Below are 16,314 nucleotides of genomic sequence, written 5' to 3' on the forward strand. Positions count from 1 at the left end.
GTATCATTCAACACTAACCCCCTTCTGCGCCACACTCCTAATAATGGTTCTTTAGTCTGTTCAATGCTTTCCTCCATCTATTATGCTTAATTAATTGGAGAAAACTGCTGCAAACAGCATACCTGGGTTCCTTCGGTCTGCTGCAGTACTGTTTATGTTTGCTTAGTTCAGTGCTGGGTGCTGCTCCATTTAGTGGCCTGCCGATGTAGTACATGTTGCAATTCAGCTTCAGAGGGTTGCAAAATAAATGCTAACAAGCATGATACAATTCAGAAACTTTAGGCAATGCTACTTAGTTGCTCTATATGGAAGGAACATTGATGTTAAGTTTGCATTTTGAAACAGGCTTACATTAGCTTTTAATCTTTGAGTGTCAGTTTCCTGATATTTGCCCATTGCTTGAGCTCCACTGAGAACTAATGAGAGCTTGTTCATTGTTGCTTTAATGAAATGAAATGAAATGAAAATCGCTTATTGTCACAAGTAGGCTTCAAATATGGTTACTGTGAAAAGCCCCTAGTCGCCACATTCCGGCACCTGTTTGGGGAGGCTGGTACGGGAATTGAACCGTGCTGCTGGCCACGCCTTGGTCTGCTTTAAAAGCCAGCTCTTTAGCCCTGTGCTAAACCAGCACAGCAGCATTGCCATGCTTTCGGCACTCTGGGGCAGGCTCAGCTACTGAGCAAGATCAGTGACTTCGTCATTACCAGAAAACCAACAGGGCCAGTCTTCATGTCCATTTATTAACAGTGGCAATCTTGCGTCTGAGTCAGAAGTTCATGGTTTGAAGCTGTTACTGTGGAATTTAAGCATACAATATGGGCTGATACACAAGTACATTACTTTATATTTAGAGCTTCGTCCAAACCTTAGCATTTGAAACGTTAATTTTTTTCCCAAAATTTTATGAATCGTTGGACAAAAATCTGGGCTACCTATGATTTTCTGAGATTCATGACCCACGGGCCATGTCACCCTCATGTTTGCGTGGTATGTATGTGGGGGATTGTGGTCTGTTATTCCAGTGGTGAGGGAAGGATGCTCTTCCTTGATAAGGGGTTTGGGGTGCTCCCCTTGTCAGCAGGGAGGGTCAACATTTGCATTGTCGGGGTGGGGGGGGGGGGTGCGTGGAGCGAGGGGGTGCTGTCTCTGGTTGCTGGAGTCGGGCTTGTGACGTTACGAGAAATGTACAGAACTATAAGGGTTAATGTTATGTCCGAATCGACCACTAGAGGGAGATAGATGCAGAACTATATAAAGAATCAATGCTAAACATTCTGGGAGAGTGTTGAGGAGAAGGCTAGGAGAAAGACTGTAGGAGAGCTAGTGCGAGTGAGAGCAGATCATAATTATTGTATTAGTGTATAGATTAGGGGTAGATGAGTGTAGATTGTATATTTCATGTCAATTGTTTATTATCTAGAAGTAAGAGGTTGAATTCAATTAAATAGTGTGAATAAATTTTTAGCTTTGCTTAATATAAAAGCTAGTTGTGGTCTTTGTGAACACTATGCCAACCATCCTAGGATCTGAATCACAAAGAACACCGCAGGGGTGTTCATTCAAAATGGTGTCCCCAGACCAGTAAGTGCGGGAAAATGGGCATGTTTGCCGTTAAGCATAATTTTGCACAGTACAGGTATGAGAATGTCACCTCGGCGACACTCATAGCACCAGCGGAACACAGTCACGAATCGCCGCTGGCGGGAGCATTTAGTTTCTGAAACAGAGTTTAATCAACATGTTTCTTTCTAATCAGACCACAATGATCCAGTCGCAAGTGAACTCCAGCTTTCTATGTCTGACAAAGCTTAACATAACTCATGGATCAAACTATGTCATTATCGACCGACGGCTAAGAAGGGTAGGTTAATTCTGTCATTTATAATTAGCTGTATGTTTTTAATGACTCTCAGAATTACTGCATAATGGTTCCAGATAATACAAATATCAAGCTGATGCAGTTCAGATTAAGATTCCTAATCACATGCAATACTGCAGTACAGTGGGCTCTCCTGATCGGAGGATATCTTAGTTCCAGTATATAAAAAATATCGATCTAAATATGGTGGAACTTAACTGAAGCAGTAGAAATGCTTCTCTGTGAAGGAATGAGCGCAATAAACATCCAGGTATTATTTATGAATTTTACATGACCCAAAACAGTAATACTAAATTGAAGGACAAACGTTTTGACAAATTCAACATTAATTACATGAGTATGAGATTTTTGTGATTAAACAGATGGTCAAAAGTAAAATATAAACATGCACATCACCTTACAACGAAGGATGCATTGTCATTCATTGTGAAACATTCAAATTGTCATGTACTATTTCATAATACTTTGTTAATTAAGCCTTGGATATGAACAAAATGAAATTGTTGCAACTGTAAATAGATTAAAACTAAGAGTATTATTTTCTGTTTTGCAGATTGGAGGTTTGGCTTATTTTAAGGGGGAAACTCACATTAATTTATTTGAAAATGTTTTGTTTTTGTTGAAAGTGCACAAGTTAACCAATTTCCTGGAGCTTCCTCACTCATGAAGTGCAGTTTTATTTTGAGAAAACTGTTCATAGAAAGTGGTCAGGAAACTGCTATTGCTGAATGCGCCCTGGCCACTTGGGAGTTTCAAAATCCTGTGCTATGGACTGTTAGGATGTTACAAACATAAAGCACAGAAGGAAAACAAAAACAGAAAATGTTGGGCTATCTCAGCAGATCTGACAGCATCTGTGGAGAGGGAACAGAGCTAATGTTTCAAGTCTGGAAGAATCTTCGCCACAGTAGGAGGCCAATTTACTCATTGTGCCTATGCCGGCACTTTGATAGAACTATCCAAGTAGTTATGTGCCCCTGCTCTTGGCCCATTGCCTTCCAAATGTCTCAATTTCAAGTGTATAATCCAATTTCCTTCTGAAAATTGTTTTTAAAACTGCTTCCAACACCCTTCCAGGCACCCTTCCAGTGCATTCCAGATCATAGCTAACTACATAAAAAGAATTGTCCCCATTTCCCCAGGGATTTCTTTTGGCCAATTATCTGCGACCTCTGGTTACTGACCTTCTTGCCAGTAGAAATAGTTTCTCCCTATCTATTCAATTAAAACCTCTCACAATTTTGTACTCAATTAAATCTCCGCTCAGCCTTTTCTGCTTTAAGGAGAATAGTCCCAGTTTACCTCATCGGATATAATTTTTCTGGAAAATCTCCTCTGCAAAGACATTGGGCGGGATTCCCCGTCCAGCGACGCCGGAATCACAAATCGCAATCAGATGAAAATTACGTAAGCCGAAAACCGCAGCCAGTGCCAGGTGCCGAATGGAACACCATGCTCTGGTGTGAATGCGTTCTACGCCGCACGCCGGCGTGGGCATGCAGATTGGACAGTAAAGGCCGTTTGCATATCATTAACGTGCCCGACCCGGCATTCTACGGGCTTCCCGTGATGTTCCACCGAGGGTGTGGTTCACTTGTGGTATTTAAAATCGGAAAACAGGCGCCGTGGCTGATGAGGGTGAGAGAGGAGGTAAGACGTGTTTCCAAAGGCGTAGCCGTGTGCTGCCGGTCCTGTCACTGGCTTTGGGGCGTATGCTAATGACAGACTGGTGTATCAATACGGAAATGGGCCATGGAGTTGGGGTTTCCCCCTGAGAATGGGTGTCCAGGCACAAACCACAATTGCCGTAACCTGCGAAGCAGCCATCCAGCAGTGCACCTCACTGACCGCCCACCATGGTACATGGTTGCACAATGCGGCACCGACTGACTCCCCCTGCCTACAGCCGGCTGCCACCCTGCCAGCAGGGACAGGAGTCTGAGTCAGAGGCCCCCCCCCCACTTGGTGCCAGGCACCAGGGAGGCCAGGAGTGTGGCACGGAGGGCAAGGCGTCAGGGTGAACGGACAGGGGTGGTGGTGGGAATTTGGGGGGGGCGGCACGTGGGGGCAGGGCTGCAATGCAGGCCGGTGCCACCGTGCAGCCCCCCGGATCTGGTTGGGCACCCGAAGTGACGGCTGCGGACTGTGTCCAGTGCTGCCACAGCTGGGCGGAAGCCATGCTGCTGGCAGGGGGGTGGCGAGGGTTGGGGGGATTGGTGGGGGTGGCCAGGGGGTGGCGGGGGGGGGGGGGGAGTCCAGGGGTGTATTATCTGGCAGGTTGCGTCCACGCATGGCCGGCGCCATGTTGTACGGCGCGACCATTGCAGGTCGTCGCCATGCGCATGCGCGGCCACGGATCCGTCAATTCTGCAGCCATTCATTTTGGGGAGGCCAAGCGTTTTACGTGTAGCAGCTGCTAGCCTCTCACTGGTCGCAGCATCGGTGAGGGAATGCCACCGATTCTTTCCACGTAAAACACCACGGATCCTCCGCACTTACCCTCCGATTCGAAGAATCTGGCCCTTAGTTTCCGAAATGGAGAATTCTGCCCATTATTCCTTAAGTCTGAAGCCAAGATTTGGACTACTCGAGCTGAGGCCTAACCAATGTCTAAATGTAAATTTAAGGTTTCAGCACAAATCCCTTGCTTTGGTTTTCTAGGCTTCTGTTTATAAAACCAACGATCTCAAATGTTTTCACAAAAACAGTTTTAGCAAATTGTCCTGTCAGTCTTTTAATGCCCAGATTTCTCTGTTCCTGCACCACATTTAAATATCAGACTCCATGGGCTCTATATGAATGAGGTGCTGAGTGGAAGTCAGACATTTTTCTATATAAAGGATAGAAAAGTCATGCCAAGCTCCTCATACCTCAAAACCTCTGCACACTTCCAAACAGCTGCCTACATAGCACCAAAATAAGAGGGGTATGGCTCAGCGGCATGTTTTCTCAGCCAGCAATGTTTGGGTTTGAAAGGAAAGACAATGTTCTTGTGGGCATCCAGGACCCTACATCAGGATCATATGTGGGCCCGAGCCCGTGCTTCCGATGTCAATGTGCCAACTGGTGCAACTTGAAGTGAGGTCGGCTCCTAATTGTCCAGCTCGCCGTATGCCATCCAGTTAGGATAGTAGGTGGATTCCCAAGGTGGGAAGCACAACAAGAGGGCCCACAGCGGCAACTCCACTGGAAGAAGTGGGCGCTGCTGAGGCATGAGGATGCATCAAAATGGAGGCAATGTTGGAAGCAATGCTGAAAAGCTAAAATTACAGAAGGTCATCAGTGTGGAGAAGAAGTTCCTCCAAAGGCATATGGCCGAAGATGTGGCCTTTTGATATTTGTTGTTCATTCATTGGGCCAGAAAGAAAAGACACAAATGCAGCTCCAAACTGCCGGTGCTCGCCTCCAGACTCAGCGGAGTGCCAGTCTGCCATGGGAAAATGCTGGTAGGTTCTGACAACGGATCCTCAGTGGGGTGGAGGTGGGAAGGTTTTCTGGACCCTATCCATCAGCCTTCCTCTTGATTAAATGACACCGCCACTGAACCCGTCACAGGGGAGGGCACATGATTACGCCTTTTGTAATAGATGCGAGATCAGTCCCACAATACAATATGTGTGATTTCCAAACTTTTCAAAGACATTTTAAAACAAACTTTCATATTACAGATGTTTAATTACACAATTATTATTTTTAGTTGTCATAGAATTGTACATAAAGAATATTTCTATTTGTATTCCTTTAGCTGAACATTAATTCAAGGTTTGGCTACACTCCATTCCGAAGATTTGATTTTGAAATCATAGATACCGGGAGCATGTACACAATCCTGACTCCAGCTGGTATAAACATACAATGGTTTCACAGCACAGGAATTATGGTCATTGACACAGGCACACCAAATAAAAAACTAGCTACTACGGGGCTGTGCGGTATGTAAACATTGGTTTCCTTGTGCTGTGCTTAAACTCAGTTGAAAGATGTTTCACATAAAAACAAAAAAAGAGTAAAGGAATTATGTTCCAAGCAGTCATATAATGGGCCCCATTTAAAGAGGTGTTTAGATGTCATGCGTGAGCCCTGAGAAAAGTGGCTCATGCTGGGACGTTGGGACCTGAAGACCTGGTTGATCTTAATGGTCAAAGCTTTTATTTGAATGAGTTATCCTTGATTGATAGCTGAACCCAGTCAGGTCCTGGCCAGCTGGTGGGAGCAGTAGTTAGCGATGGGTGGCTGTGGCCAGAAAGCTCTGGGAATAATAGATTGGATTTAATGGTGACCGTGGTGAGCCCATCCACCAGCTGGTGAGCCGCTGTGCCCATTCCCAGGAATTCCAATGTACTTTAAAGCCAATCAGGCTCCTTTCTGCAGGAGGGGTGACCGTTGGGATACTGCAGGATGTCCAGGAGTAGGAATATTGCCAGAGGCCCTGGAACCAGGGAATAAAAAAGATTGGTGAAGGCAAAAGTAGGTCCCTTACAGACAGAAACAGAGGAATTTATGATGTCGAATAAAGAAATGGCTGACCAACTAAATACATACTTTGGTTCTGTCTTTACAAAGACAGAAATAACATACCAGATATATTGGGGATCACAGAGTTTAGTGAGAGGGAGAAACTGAAGGAGATCAGTATTAGTAAAGAAATGGTGTTGGGGAAAGTGATGGGATTAAAAGCCGATAAATTCCCAGGGCCTGATAATCTACATCCCAGAGTACTTAAGGAAGTGGCTCTAGAAATAGTGGATGCAGTGGTGGTTATCATCCAAGATTCTATAGACTCTGGCAGTTCCTACAGATTGGAGGGTAGCTAATGAAACCCCACTATTTAAAGGGAGGTAGAGAGAAAACAGGGAATTATAAACCAGTAAGCCTGACGTCTGTAATAGGGAAAGTTCTAAAGATTTTATAGCAGTGCACTTGGAAAATAGTGGAAGGATCAGACAGAGTCAGCATGGATTTATGAAAGGGAAATCATGCTTTACAAATCTATTGGAATTCCTTGAGGATATGCCTAGTAGAATTGATGAGGGGTAGCCAGGGGATGTGGTCTATTTGGACATTCAGAAGGCTTTCGACAAAGTTCCACATAAGAGATTAGCGTGTCAAATTAAAGCACATGGGATTAGAGGTAGTGTATTGAGATGGATAGAAAACTGGTTGGCAGACAGGATACAAAAGGTAGGAATAAATGGGTCTTTTTCCAAATGGCAGGCAGTGACTTTTGGGGTATTGCAGGGATCGGTATTTACAACATATATTTATGATTTAGATGAGGGAATTAAATGTAATTTCTCCAAATTTGCAGGTGACACAAAGGTGAGTGTGAGGAGGATGCAGACATCTTTCAATGTATTTTGGAGAAGTTGAGTGAGTGGGCAAATGAATGGCAGATGCAATATGAGTTGGATAAATGTGAGGTTATTCACCTTGGTATCAAAAACGGGAAGGCAGATTATTATCTGAAAGGCCATAAATAGGAGAGGGGAATGTGCAACAAGACCTGGGTATCCTTGTACATCAGTCGCTGAAGGTAAGCATGCAGGTACAACAGGCAGTAAAGGAGCCAAATGGTATGCTGGCATTCATACGAGAGGATTCAAGTACAGGAGCAGGAATGCCTTTCTGCAATTATACAAGGCCTTGGTGAGGCCACAGCTGGAATATTGTGTGCAGTTTTGGTCTCCTTATCTGAGGAAGGATGTTCTTGCTATAAAGCAAGTGTAGCGAAGGTTTACCAGACTGATTCCTGGGATGGCAGGATTGAGGACGTATGAGGAGAGATTGAGCCGGTTAGGATTGTATTCATTGAAATTCAGAAGATTGAAGGGGGGATCTCATAGAAACCTATAAAATTTTAACAGGACTGGACAGGGTAGATGCAGGAAGGATGTTCCCGATGGTGGGGGTGTCCAGACCAGGGGTTATGGTGTAAACGGTTTAGCACAGAGATGAGGAGGAATTTCTTCACCCAGAGAGTGCTCAACCACTGGAACTTGCTACCACAGAAAGCAGTTGAGCCCAAAATATTATTGTTTTCAAGAAGCAGTTAGATATAGCACTTGGGGCAAAGGGAATCAAAGGATATGGGGTGAAGACAGGATCAGGCTATTGGATTGGGTGATAAGCCATGATCATAATGAATGGTGGAGCAGGCTCGAAAGGTTGAATGGCCTCTTCCTGCTCCTATTTTCTATGTTTCTGAATGGGCAGCTTCACCAGAGTTAATCGGTAGGCCCCAGTGAACGGGGGAGGAAGGCCAGTTTAAAGAGCAGGGCTGTGTTGTTCTTCTTGTGGGAGCCACTTTTGCTGCTATCAGGCACAGCACAGGGTGCCCAAGCAGAAGGCACCTCCACCTCAGACTGCAGGCAGGCCCACCAGGGCATACCTAATGGTTTGTCCAACCCGCCCTCCCCTCGACCGTCCCCATCCTGGACTTCGTTGGGAGATTTAGGAAGGCTGTCCCTCCTATTCAATGGCCCTCTGTCATCCATCATGCTCCTAGAGTATTAAATTCTGTCCAGTGTTGAATTAAACACTACTCAGAAATAAGCTTCTTTGAAATAAATAAAGTGGCATATGAGAAAGGGTACATGAAATGGTCATTGGAAAGCTTTTTTGCTGGTGCTTCTGCATGGTGCATTTTCCATGTCTTAAGTGATGAATATAACCCTTGGCAGTAAATTGTCAATTGGGGAAAATTCAAGATGGCAGCTCAAATGACCATCACAAATGTTGAGATTGGAATTTGCTGCTTCTGCCAATTCAGAGTGAGTAGATTCTAAATTCAAATTAAGTAATTAGTTTGTTCAATTTTCTTTTTGCTTACTGGGTCAAGCATGGTGCCTGTTGAATTGAATACCTTTTTGATGTGTTTGTGTTTCGTGAATCAATGATTTCACATGATCATTTCCCATTTCACCTGGGCACAATTTCTGCCCCTGTATGTATATACAAGATATAAATCCCTGAAATGTAACATATCCATGAATCATCATGTAATGGGTGCTCTAAATGTAAACATTGAAATTATGTAGACATACAAATGCTAGGTATTAAATTAAAAAGTAATATCTTGAAACTGAAATAGTTTATATCTGCTGTTGGTATCACATGAAATTGCAGCAGGTTTATTAAATTTAAATGTGACTCAACATCGATATTTTTCTTTAGATATGAGGAATATAGGTTCCCATTATACCCTGGGTATAATATACCCTACTTGCTGCTTGATAACACAAAGTATTATTCATTACCTCGTTGAGTTTCTGTGTCCATTATACTTATCATATTCACAGGCTATTGTGATGGAAATCGAATAAATGACCTAACTTTGAAAAATGGCACAGTTCTTAAAAAAGATGATGACCCAGTGACCTTCATTCAAGACTGGACATTGGCCAGCACGGAGACTGGTATAAAGATGAGCCGTCGTCTAGAGGTCAACTGTTCGACAAGCAACTGCTCCGAATGCTTCAGAATGCTCCAGAGTGAAACCTTTGCCCTCTGTCATGCACAAGTATGTAGTCTAAACCTACAGCTGTCACACAGCACAATACACTACATAATTTCTAGAGTGTCAATCCTCAATTCTTCTCCACCACCTTTTAAGAATGATAGGATTCCTCTTGTCCTTCCGTCCTGTTCATACATTTATATCTGCCAGATCATTCTCTATTATTTCCACCATCCACATTGTCATCCCACCACAAAGAATTTCTTCCCTTTCCATATCTCCACTTTCTCAAGGGAGTTTTTCTTCTCAGCACTTGTTCACTTTTACAATATCCCCACCTGCAGTTAGATTTCCCCAGGCATCTTGCTGTATATCTGCAGAAAACGAAATACTTGTTCATTTTCCTCTGAAGAAATCATGACAAAAGGGCCCTTCCTTCTGATTCAGAAATCTACACTCATTTCCTTCAATCTAGTATACATTATTCGCTCCTCTTCTTCTTTAACAGATACGGATAGCCTTCATTAGAAGTTCTTGGCTGAGCTACAAGAATGATTCATTAACTCAGCTGGGTAGGGGTTGTTTGCAAAACTAGGACTTTTGTTTGATTAACAGTTTTATTACCAAGTAGAAACTTTGGGTGCAGTTCTCCCAAAAGATTTCTAAATTTTCAGTGGGAAATGAGGTGCAATTATGGCAGGTGGGTCAACACGATCCAGATTGCAGTCCATTGAAATTTCTTTGGAGCAAGGAGTGATTTGTGCCCAAACTGATGTGTGGGACCCAATTGCACTGGCCAGGTTGAATCTTCAGAGCGCCCTGATCTCAGAAGGGTTATTACAACCGTCCTCCAGTTTCTTGGTGGCAAATACACCATCCCCCCTTGTCATAAGAGCCCCCCATTCTCACCGGCAAAGACTGCCCGCAAACAACTGTCATTAGCCCACCCCCCAAGTGAGTGACACCCCGATATCAGTTCATCAAAGGGCACGACCTTTAGGGCCCCCCATTCAGCCCTTAGCCCTCACCAGGCCCCCCCTCTAGTCCCCCACTTCACGCCTTGATCCTTGGAAGTGCCAACCTGGCACTGTCCAGCCATGTCCCTCACCACTTGGGGGCTACGAGCGCCTCCTAGACCCCTAGCATGGTTATCAATCTATCCAGAGAATTTAACAGAGGCTGCAAGAAGGTACTCATTGAGGAATTTTTGCACTTTAATGTCTGAGTGGTGTCTGCTGTTTCTATGATGGAAAGGTACCTCTGTGCAGGCATGCTGTTCAGGTATCAAAAGTTGATATATCCAAATATATTAAAAAAGTGCTGTCATCAAAACACCTGCTCTTTTCCGGTAGCACTTCAGACTTTAAACAAATGCACCATGAAAAAAAAAGCACTCAGGCAGCAAACCTACTCCTTCTAGGAAGCAATTCAGTGTAGAAAAAACCTACTATGAAAAAAATACTCAGACAGAGCACTTGCGCTTTGTAGGAAGCACTTCAGAGTAGAATAAATCTACTACAGAAAAAATGCAGTCAGACAGGGCACCTACTCAAAAGGGGAAGCACTTCAGAATTAATGGACCATGAAGTGCAATAAAAACAAACAAAGCTAATCCCTCACAAAAAAAAATGAAAATGCTGGAAAATCTCAGCAGGTCTTTTTTTAAATTTAAAGTATTCCATTTATTTATTTTTCCAATTAAGGGCAATTTAGCATGACCAATCCACCAACCCTGCACATCTTTGGAGTGTGGAGGTGAGACGCACGCAGAAACGGGGAGAATGTGCAAACTCCACATGGGCCAAGATCGAACACCCAGGACCTCGGCATTGTGAGGCAGTGCTAACCACTGCACCACTGTGCCACCCCTAAATCTCAGCAGGTCTGACAGCATCTGTGGAGAGAGAATGGAGCTAATGTTTCAAGTCTGGATAACTCTTCTTCAAAGCCAAACCCTCCTTTGAGATAGCCTTCAGCTGTCAAGGGGCGTGAAATTCAATGTAAACAACAAAGTACAAGGGGATAAAAGCAGGAATGCTGCAACAGTGAAACCACAGATCATATCAAAACTGCAAGGGGAGTGAAATTCTTCTCCAAGAAACAACCTGCCAAATGGTCTTGTTTGTGAGAGGATTTTACGACAGACAGGCTGCAGCTGCACTTTGTTTACCCCAACCCCATGGGAGACCCCCCAACCTGGTCCCCTCCAGCCTAGCCTGAGCACCCCAACCTTCAACTCCCTTGAGGACCCCCCAACAAATGGCATCTGGATAGCAGCTGCTGAGCAATTGTGTTCCCCGCAGTTATAGGCAGAGGTGTACTCAGCTCTTTGCTCCTCATCAGAGTCCATGGAGCCTTGTCTCCCCTTTTAAGGGCCAGTAGTGAGTCCTGCCAGGGCGACTTCCTACTCGGGTGGGGTGGGGGGGGGGAAAGATGAGAGGCTGCTGCATTCAACATTAATCTTACTGATGCCCTCAAGGGGAAGTACCGGGGGCTGTTGCCAGAGACGGACTCTCTGGGGAGCCGCATTGTGTGTGTGCGTGTGTGGGGGGGTTGTGTTACCGTTATGTGTGGGGGGCAGAGGCTATTGAGGGGGACTTGCAGGCACGGGGTAGTGGGCAGTGAGGGGGGAACTCGCAGGCACGGTGGGGGTAATACTTCCAGTGGGCCGACGAATGGCAGATGGAGTTTAATTTAGATAAATGTGAGGTGATGCATTTTGGCAGATCGAATCAGGCCAGGACCTACTCAGTTAATGGTATGGCGTTGGGGAGAGTTATAGAACAAAGAGATCTAGGAGTACAGGTTCATAGCTCCTTGAAGGTGGAGTCGCAGGTGGACAGGGTGGTGAAGAAGGCATTCGGCATGCTTGGTTTCATTGGTCAGAACATTGAATACAGGAGTTGGGACGTCTTGTTGAAGTTGTACAAGACATTGGTACGGCCACACTTGGAATACTGCTGTAAACTTCTATGATTCTATGATTGTGTGTAAGAGGAATGCTTGTGATATCTCCATGGTGCGGTAGGGTGGGGGGGGTGGAGAGTTGAACTTCAATTCTGATCGGGGCACCCTTTAAAGAGGGTCCCCCGATCTCTGTGGAACTGGCTTTGCCGGCTCTACCAGGTCCCGTTCCACCAGATTGATGGCATGAATCCCACCCACTGATTTATTTTACCCATAGAAAAATATGGTAAGATTCTGCAATATGTCTCTAATTTTAAAGCCAGGAATCCCATATTTTTAGAAATGGCCTTGAAAACTAATCCTTCCACCTCCAGAAATGTTGGTATGCGATCCCTTAGGTTTCTGCACCTCTTTTAAAGTTTTCCAATTCAGTTATAGTTGTTGTAATACGCCTTGAAAGGATAGTGGCATGACATCACTGGATGGGAAAGGTGCCATCCAGAGCCCACACAAACACAGCTCTGATGACTTCAAGCGTTATACCAACGTATAACTGATCTCATGTGCTAGTCTTAATACACCAGGCTTGTCCAACTTTTTTGCTGAGGAGGAAACACTTGCATATTTTTGTCACTCAGGGGGCTGATGAGCAAATTTTGTTTGGCATAACAATAAACTGAATTTCAAAAACAGTTGAGGTTTTAAGGAAAGAAAGAACTTGCTGAGCAAAAGCAGAGCAATAAAAAAGAGTAATTCATAGAAATGACATAATTGTGAGTGGGTCACTGTATGTGGGTGGGTAAACATGGATAAGTGCATGTGTATGCATTGGTACGTGGTCTTGAGAGAGAGTGAGAAACCTAAGAATGGCCATTAGGCAGACTCAGACTCACCTCCATATACTCAATTAGTTTCTTGCACTCACCCCCACACCCTCACTCAGCCTCCTGAACTTCCGTCCATCCACTTATTCAGCCTCTCTCACTTCCCTTCACCCATTCACTTAGTCTCTCGTGCACACCCCCACATACCCAGCAGCCCCAACTCCGAGCAACAAACCAACCGATTACCCCAGCCCGCTATCTCTGAGCACCAACCAGCCACCCCCTCAGGGTTCAAATCTCCATCTGCCCCCCTCAGCCCTGAACACCCATTAGCTCCCCCTTCAGCTCTGAGCATGCGCCAGCCCCCCTCAGCTCCTAGCCCAACCCCCCAGCTCCGAGTGTCCAACAGCACCACCTCAGCTCCAGAACCCACCAGCTCCCACCTTATCTCTGAGCATTCAAAGCTCCCCCATTAACTCCAAGCACCCAAGATCACCCCTCAGCTCCAAGCACCTACTAGCCACTCTCCAGCTCCAAGCACCCAACAGCACCTCCGAACCACCAGCACCAAGCACCCACAAGGCACCCCCCCAGGCCTGCACGTTCCCATAATCTACCTACACCCTCCAGCTCCAACACGCACCAGGCGCTCTCCCACTCCCCATGTCCCCTAGCCTGCCATGTCCAAGACCAGGGCCATATCAAGTTCCAGGTTTGATGTCTGAGTCAAGGTCCTTCCCTGACCTGCCAGCTCCAGTTCTTCCCTCCAGACTTCCAGTTTGCATCTGCCCCCAACCTGCCAGTCACCTTCAACCTGCACCCAGCTTTTAAACCACCAGCTCCAATCCACCCACTCCTCGCTGATCTTACCTTTCTGCTCTGAGCTCCCCAGCCAGAAGCCGAGATATTAAAAACTTACCCAGCAAATGATGATACAACGCTCATCTGATCACAGACTGATGATTTCACCCTACATTGTGGGCTGATAGGCAGCCGCTGGTCAGTAGACTGTGAGCATTTAAAAAAATTATGTCACAGAAATTTTGGAGTTCAACGGTTACCTACACTAGAACAACGTAGTGGCCCATATCGAAATGCCTCAGGGCCACATCTGGCCTGTGGGCCAGACCTTGGATAAACCTGTAATAAATTAACACACAGAATGTTTACTAAATTCTTTATGGGCAATTGGTGGCCTATGTCTCTAATACCATTATTATAATAACAATAATGATCAGAGATGGCAAGACAGGTGGCTGCACGATTAAGTACAGGTGCGACATGTGAACAGCATTAGATTGTGCATGGCATGAGAAGACTCGACGTGTGGTCAGACTGCAACAAAGTATTGAAAGCACACCATGCTGAATGCAAAGAAAAGCTTTGGAGACACAATTAGTACTCAACTAAAGAGTGGGTAAGCAGATGGATCTCTCGTGAAGTTCCTTTGCCCAAAATCACATCTGACATCTCTCATGTCCATGTCACTGACTTCATTGACATCGTTGACTACTTTATCAAGTACTCCATTATTCAACAATCGCGCAATCCATCAAGCACAGCTGTCACACACACTCTAGGTGGTATCTTCAGTTTATTTGGTCTGTGTAGAGAAATCATTCTGCATAACGATCTGCAATTTATTAGTAAGCTATTTTAGGATATGTGTCAGATGTGGAATACCGATTACATTGCTTATTCTCCACATTACCCTGAATCTAACAGCCTAACTGAATGAATGATTTGCATGGTGAAATCTTTAATTCTCAAATGTAGACAGACCAGGAAATATCTTCAAGTACAACTATTCCATCACTGGCAGCACTCATGTTTTGATAGACCAGTGCATATTGATTTATCTACTCTTACCAATCCTACACTCTCAGAAACTAGAGAGCTATTCTAAAAACTAGAATAGAACATGACCAATGCGCATTCTAAAAATGCAGGTACAGACATGCCAGGTTTACAGTTGGAACAAATTCACATCCAGCATCCCACAGAGGTACATAGCAACCAGCCGAGGTGACGAGGATCTGTTCAGAACCAAGGCCTTATGAAGTGATTACACAGAAAGGCACAATGGTGAGGCGGGACTGAGGGCAAATCAGATGTATTCCAGCTCTGCAGCCACCGTACAGTGCTATTGCATTAAGGGCAAGATCCCAAATGCAACCAGAACAACATCCAAGAATGATAATGCCGCAGATTACTGTGAGCTATTAAAGAAACACCCAGACAAGGTTATCATCACAAGATCTGGGTGTTCCAGCAGATTACCTTTGCACTTAGGAGACTCATAGATTCATCAGTTCTATACACTTATGTAATGCTATCTAACTTTGTATCATCGCATGTATCATAAATAGTTGTACTTCTTTGGAAGGATAAAAGTATGTTTCAAAACAAGGGGGTTGTTGTAATATGCCTTAACGTGCTAGCACTGTGACATCACTGGAAGGGAAATGTCTCATGTGATCCAGTCTTCGTTTCAGCTTTGCTTTGAGAAAATCACACATACAGTTCTAATGTCCTCAAGCTTTATACCTATGTATAACTATTCTCATTTATTCCCTCTTAATAAATTCATCCACAATGTATTTACCGAATCCCCGATGAACAATTAGTGCCTCATACAGTAAATAAACTCCCCAGGATTATATCATTGTAATAACATAACATTCCCCATTCTTCCTCCCAAAATGCATCACTTCCCACTTCTCTGCCTTAACTTTCATGTGACATATTTGTCTGTTGAATCTCTATGCCCACTTGAGATCTATAATTATCCCCCTCATGATGTTACAGACCTCTTGATCCTGTGTCACTACTATCTTTATTGATCATTCACATTCACACATTTTACATTTTTGTTGGAGGGAAGAAAAACCTCAAAGTCTGTTCTCGACCGTGTTGTGTTGGTAAAACTTTGTTTAATTTGGAAAAACTGTGTGTACACAGGAGAGGCAAGTTCTGCTGCTAGCCTGTAGATCGCAAAAGTCAACTCTGCCTGTCCTCAATTACATGCATATATATTTAAAGTTCTTCGGAGTCACAAGCAGGTATTGACGTCACTGAATCATTCGGAACAATACAAAGTGATCAGTATGCATATTTTCTGTCCCCGTAATGGGAAAACGATTAAAGAATACAATGTTTCCTTACAATCTCATGCATTTGTGCTTAACATATTTAACTTCTAGAAGAGGTGCGAATGTGTTGGACAATGGATCCCTTAGACTTAC

The 16,314-nt window shown here is 44.5% G+C and overlaps 1 protein-coding gene across 1 annotated transcript in view; it reads left to right on the forward strand.

The window, feature by feature from the left end:
* otog (otogelin) overlaps positions 1–16,314 on the forward strand; it is a 431,253-nt gene that overhangs the window by 335,671 nt on the left and 79,268 nt on the right. The window contains exons 44-46 of the mRNA XM_072517704.1: positions 1,792–1,864; positions 5,628–5,814; positions 9,181–9,401. Coding sequence (XP_072373805.1) covers positions 1,792–1,864; positions 5,628–5,814; positions 9,181–9,401 — 481 coding nt within the window. The remainder of the gene's footprint in view (positions 1–1,791; positions 1,865–5,627; positions 5,815–9,180; positions 9,402–16,314) is intronic.

Source organism: Scyliorhinus torazame, chromosome 10 (genome assembly GCF_047496885.1).
Source record: "Scyliorhinus torazame isolate Kashiwa2021f chromosome 10, sScyTor2.1, whole genome shotgun sequence".
Lineage (NCBI taxonomy): Eukaryota > Metazoa > Chordata > Chondrichthyes > Carcharhiniformes > Scyliorhinidae > Scyliorhinus > Scyliorhinus torazame.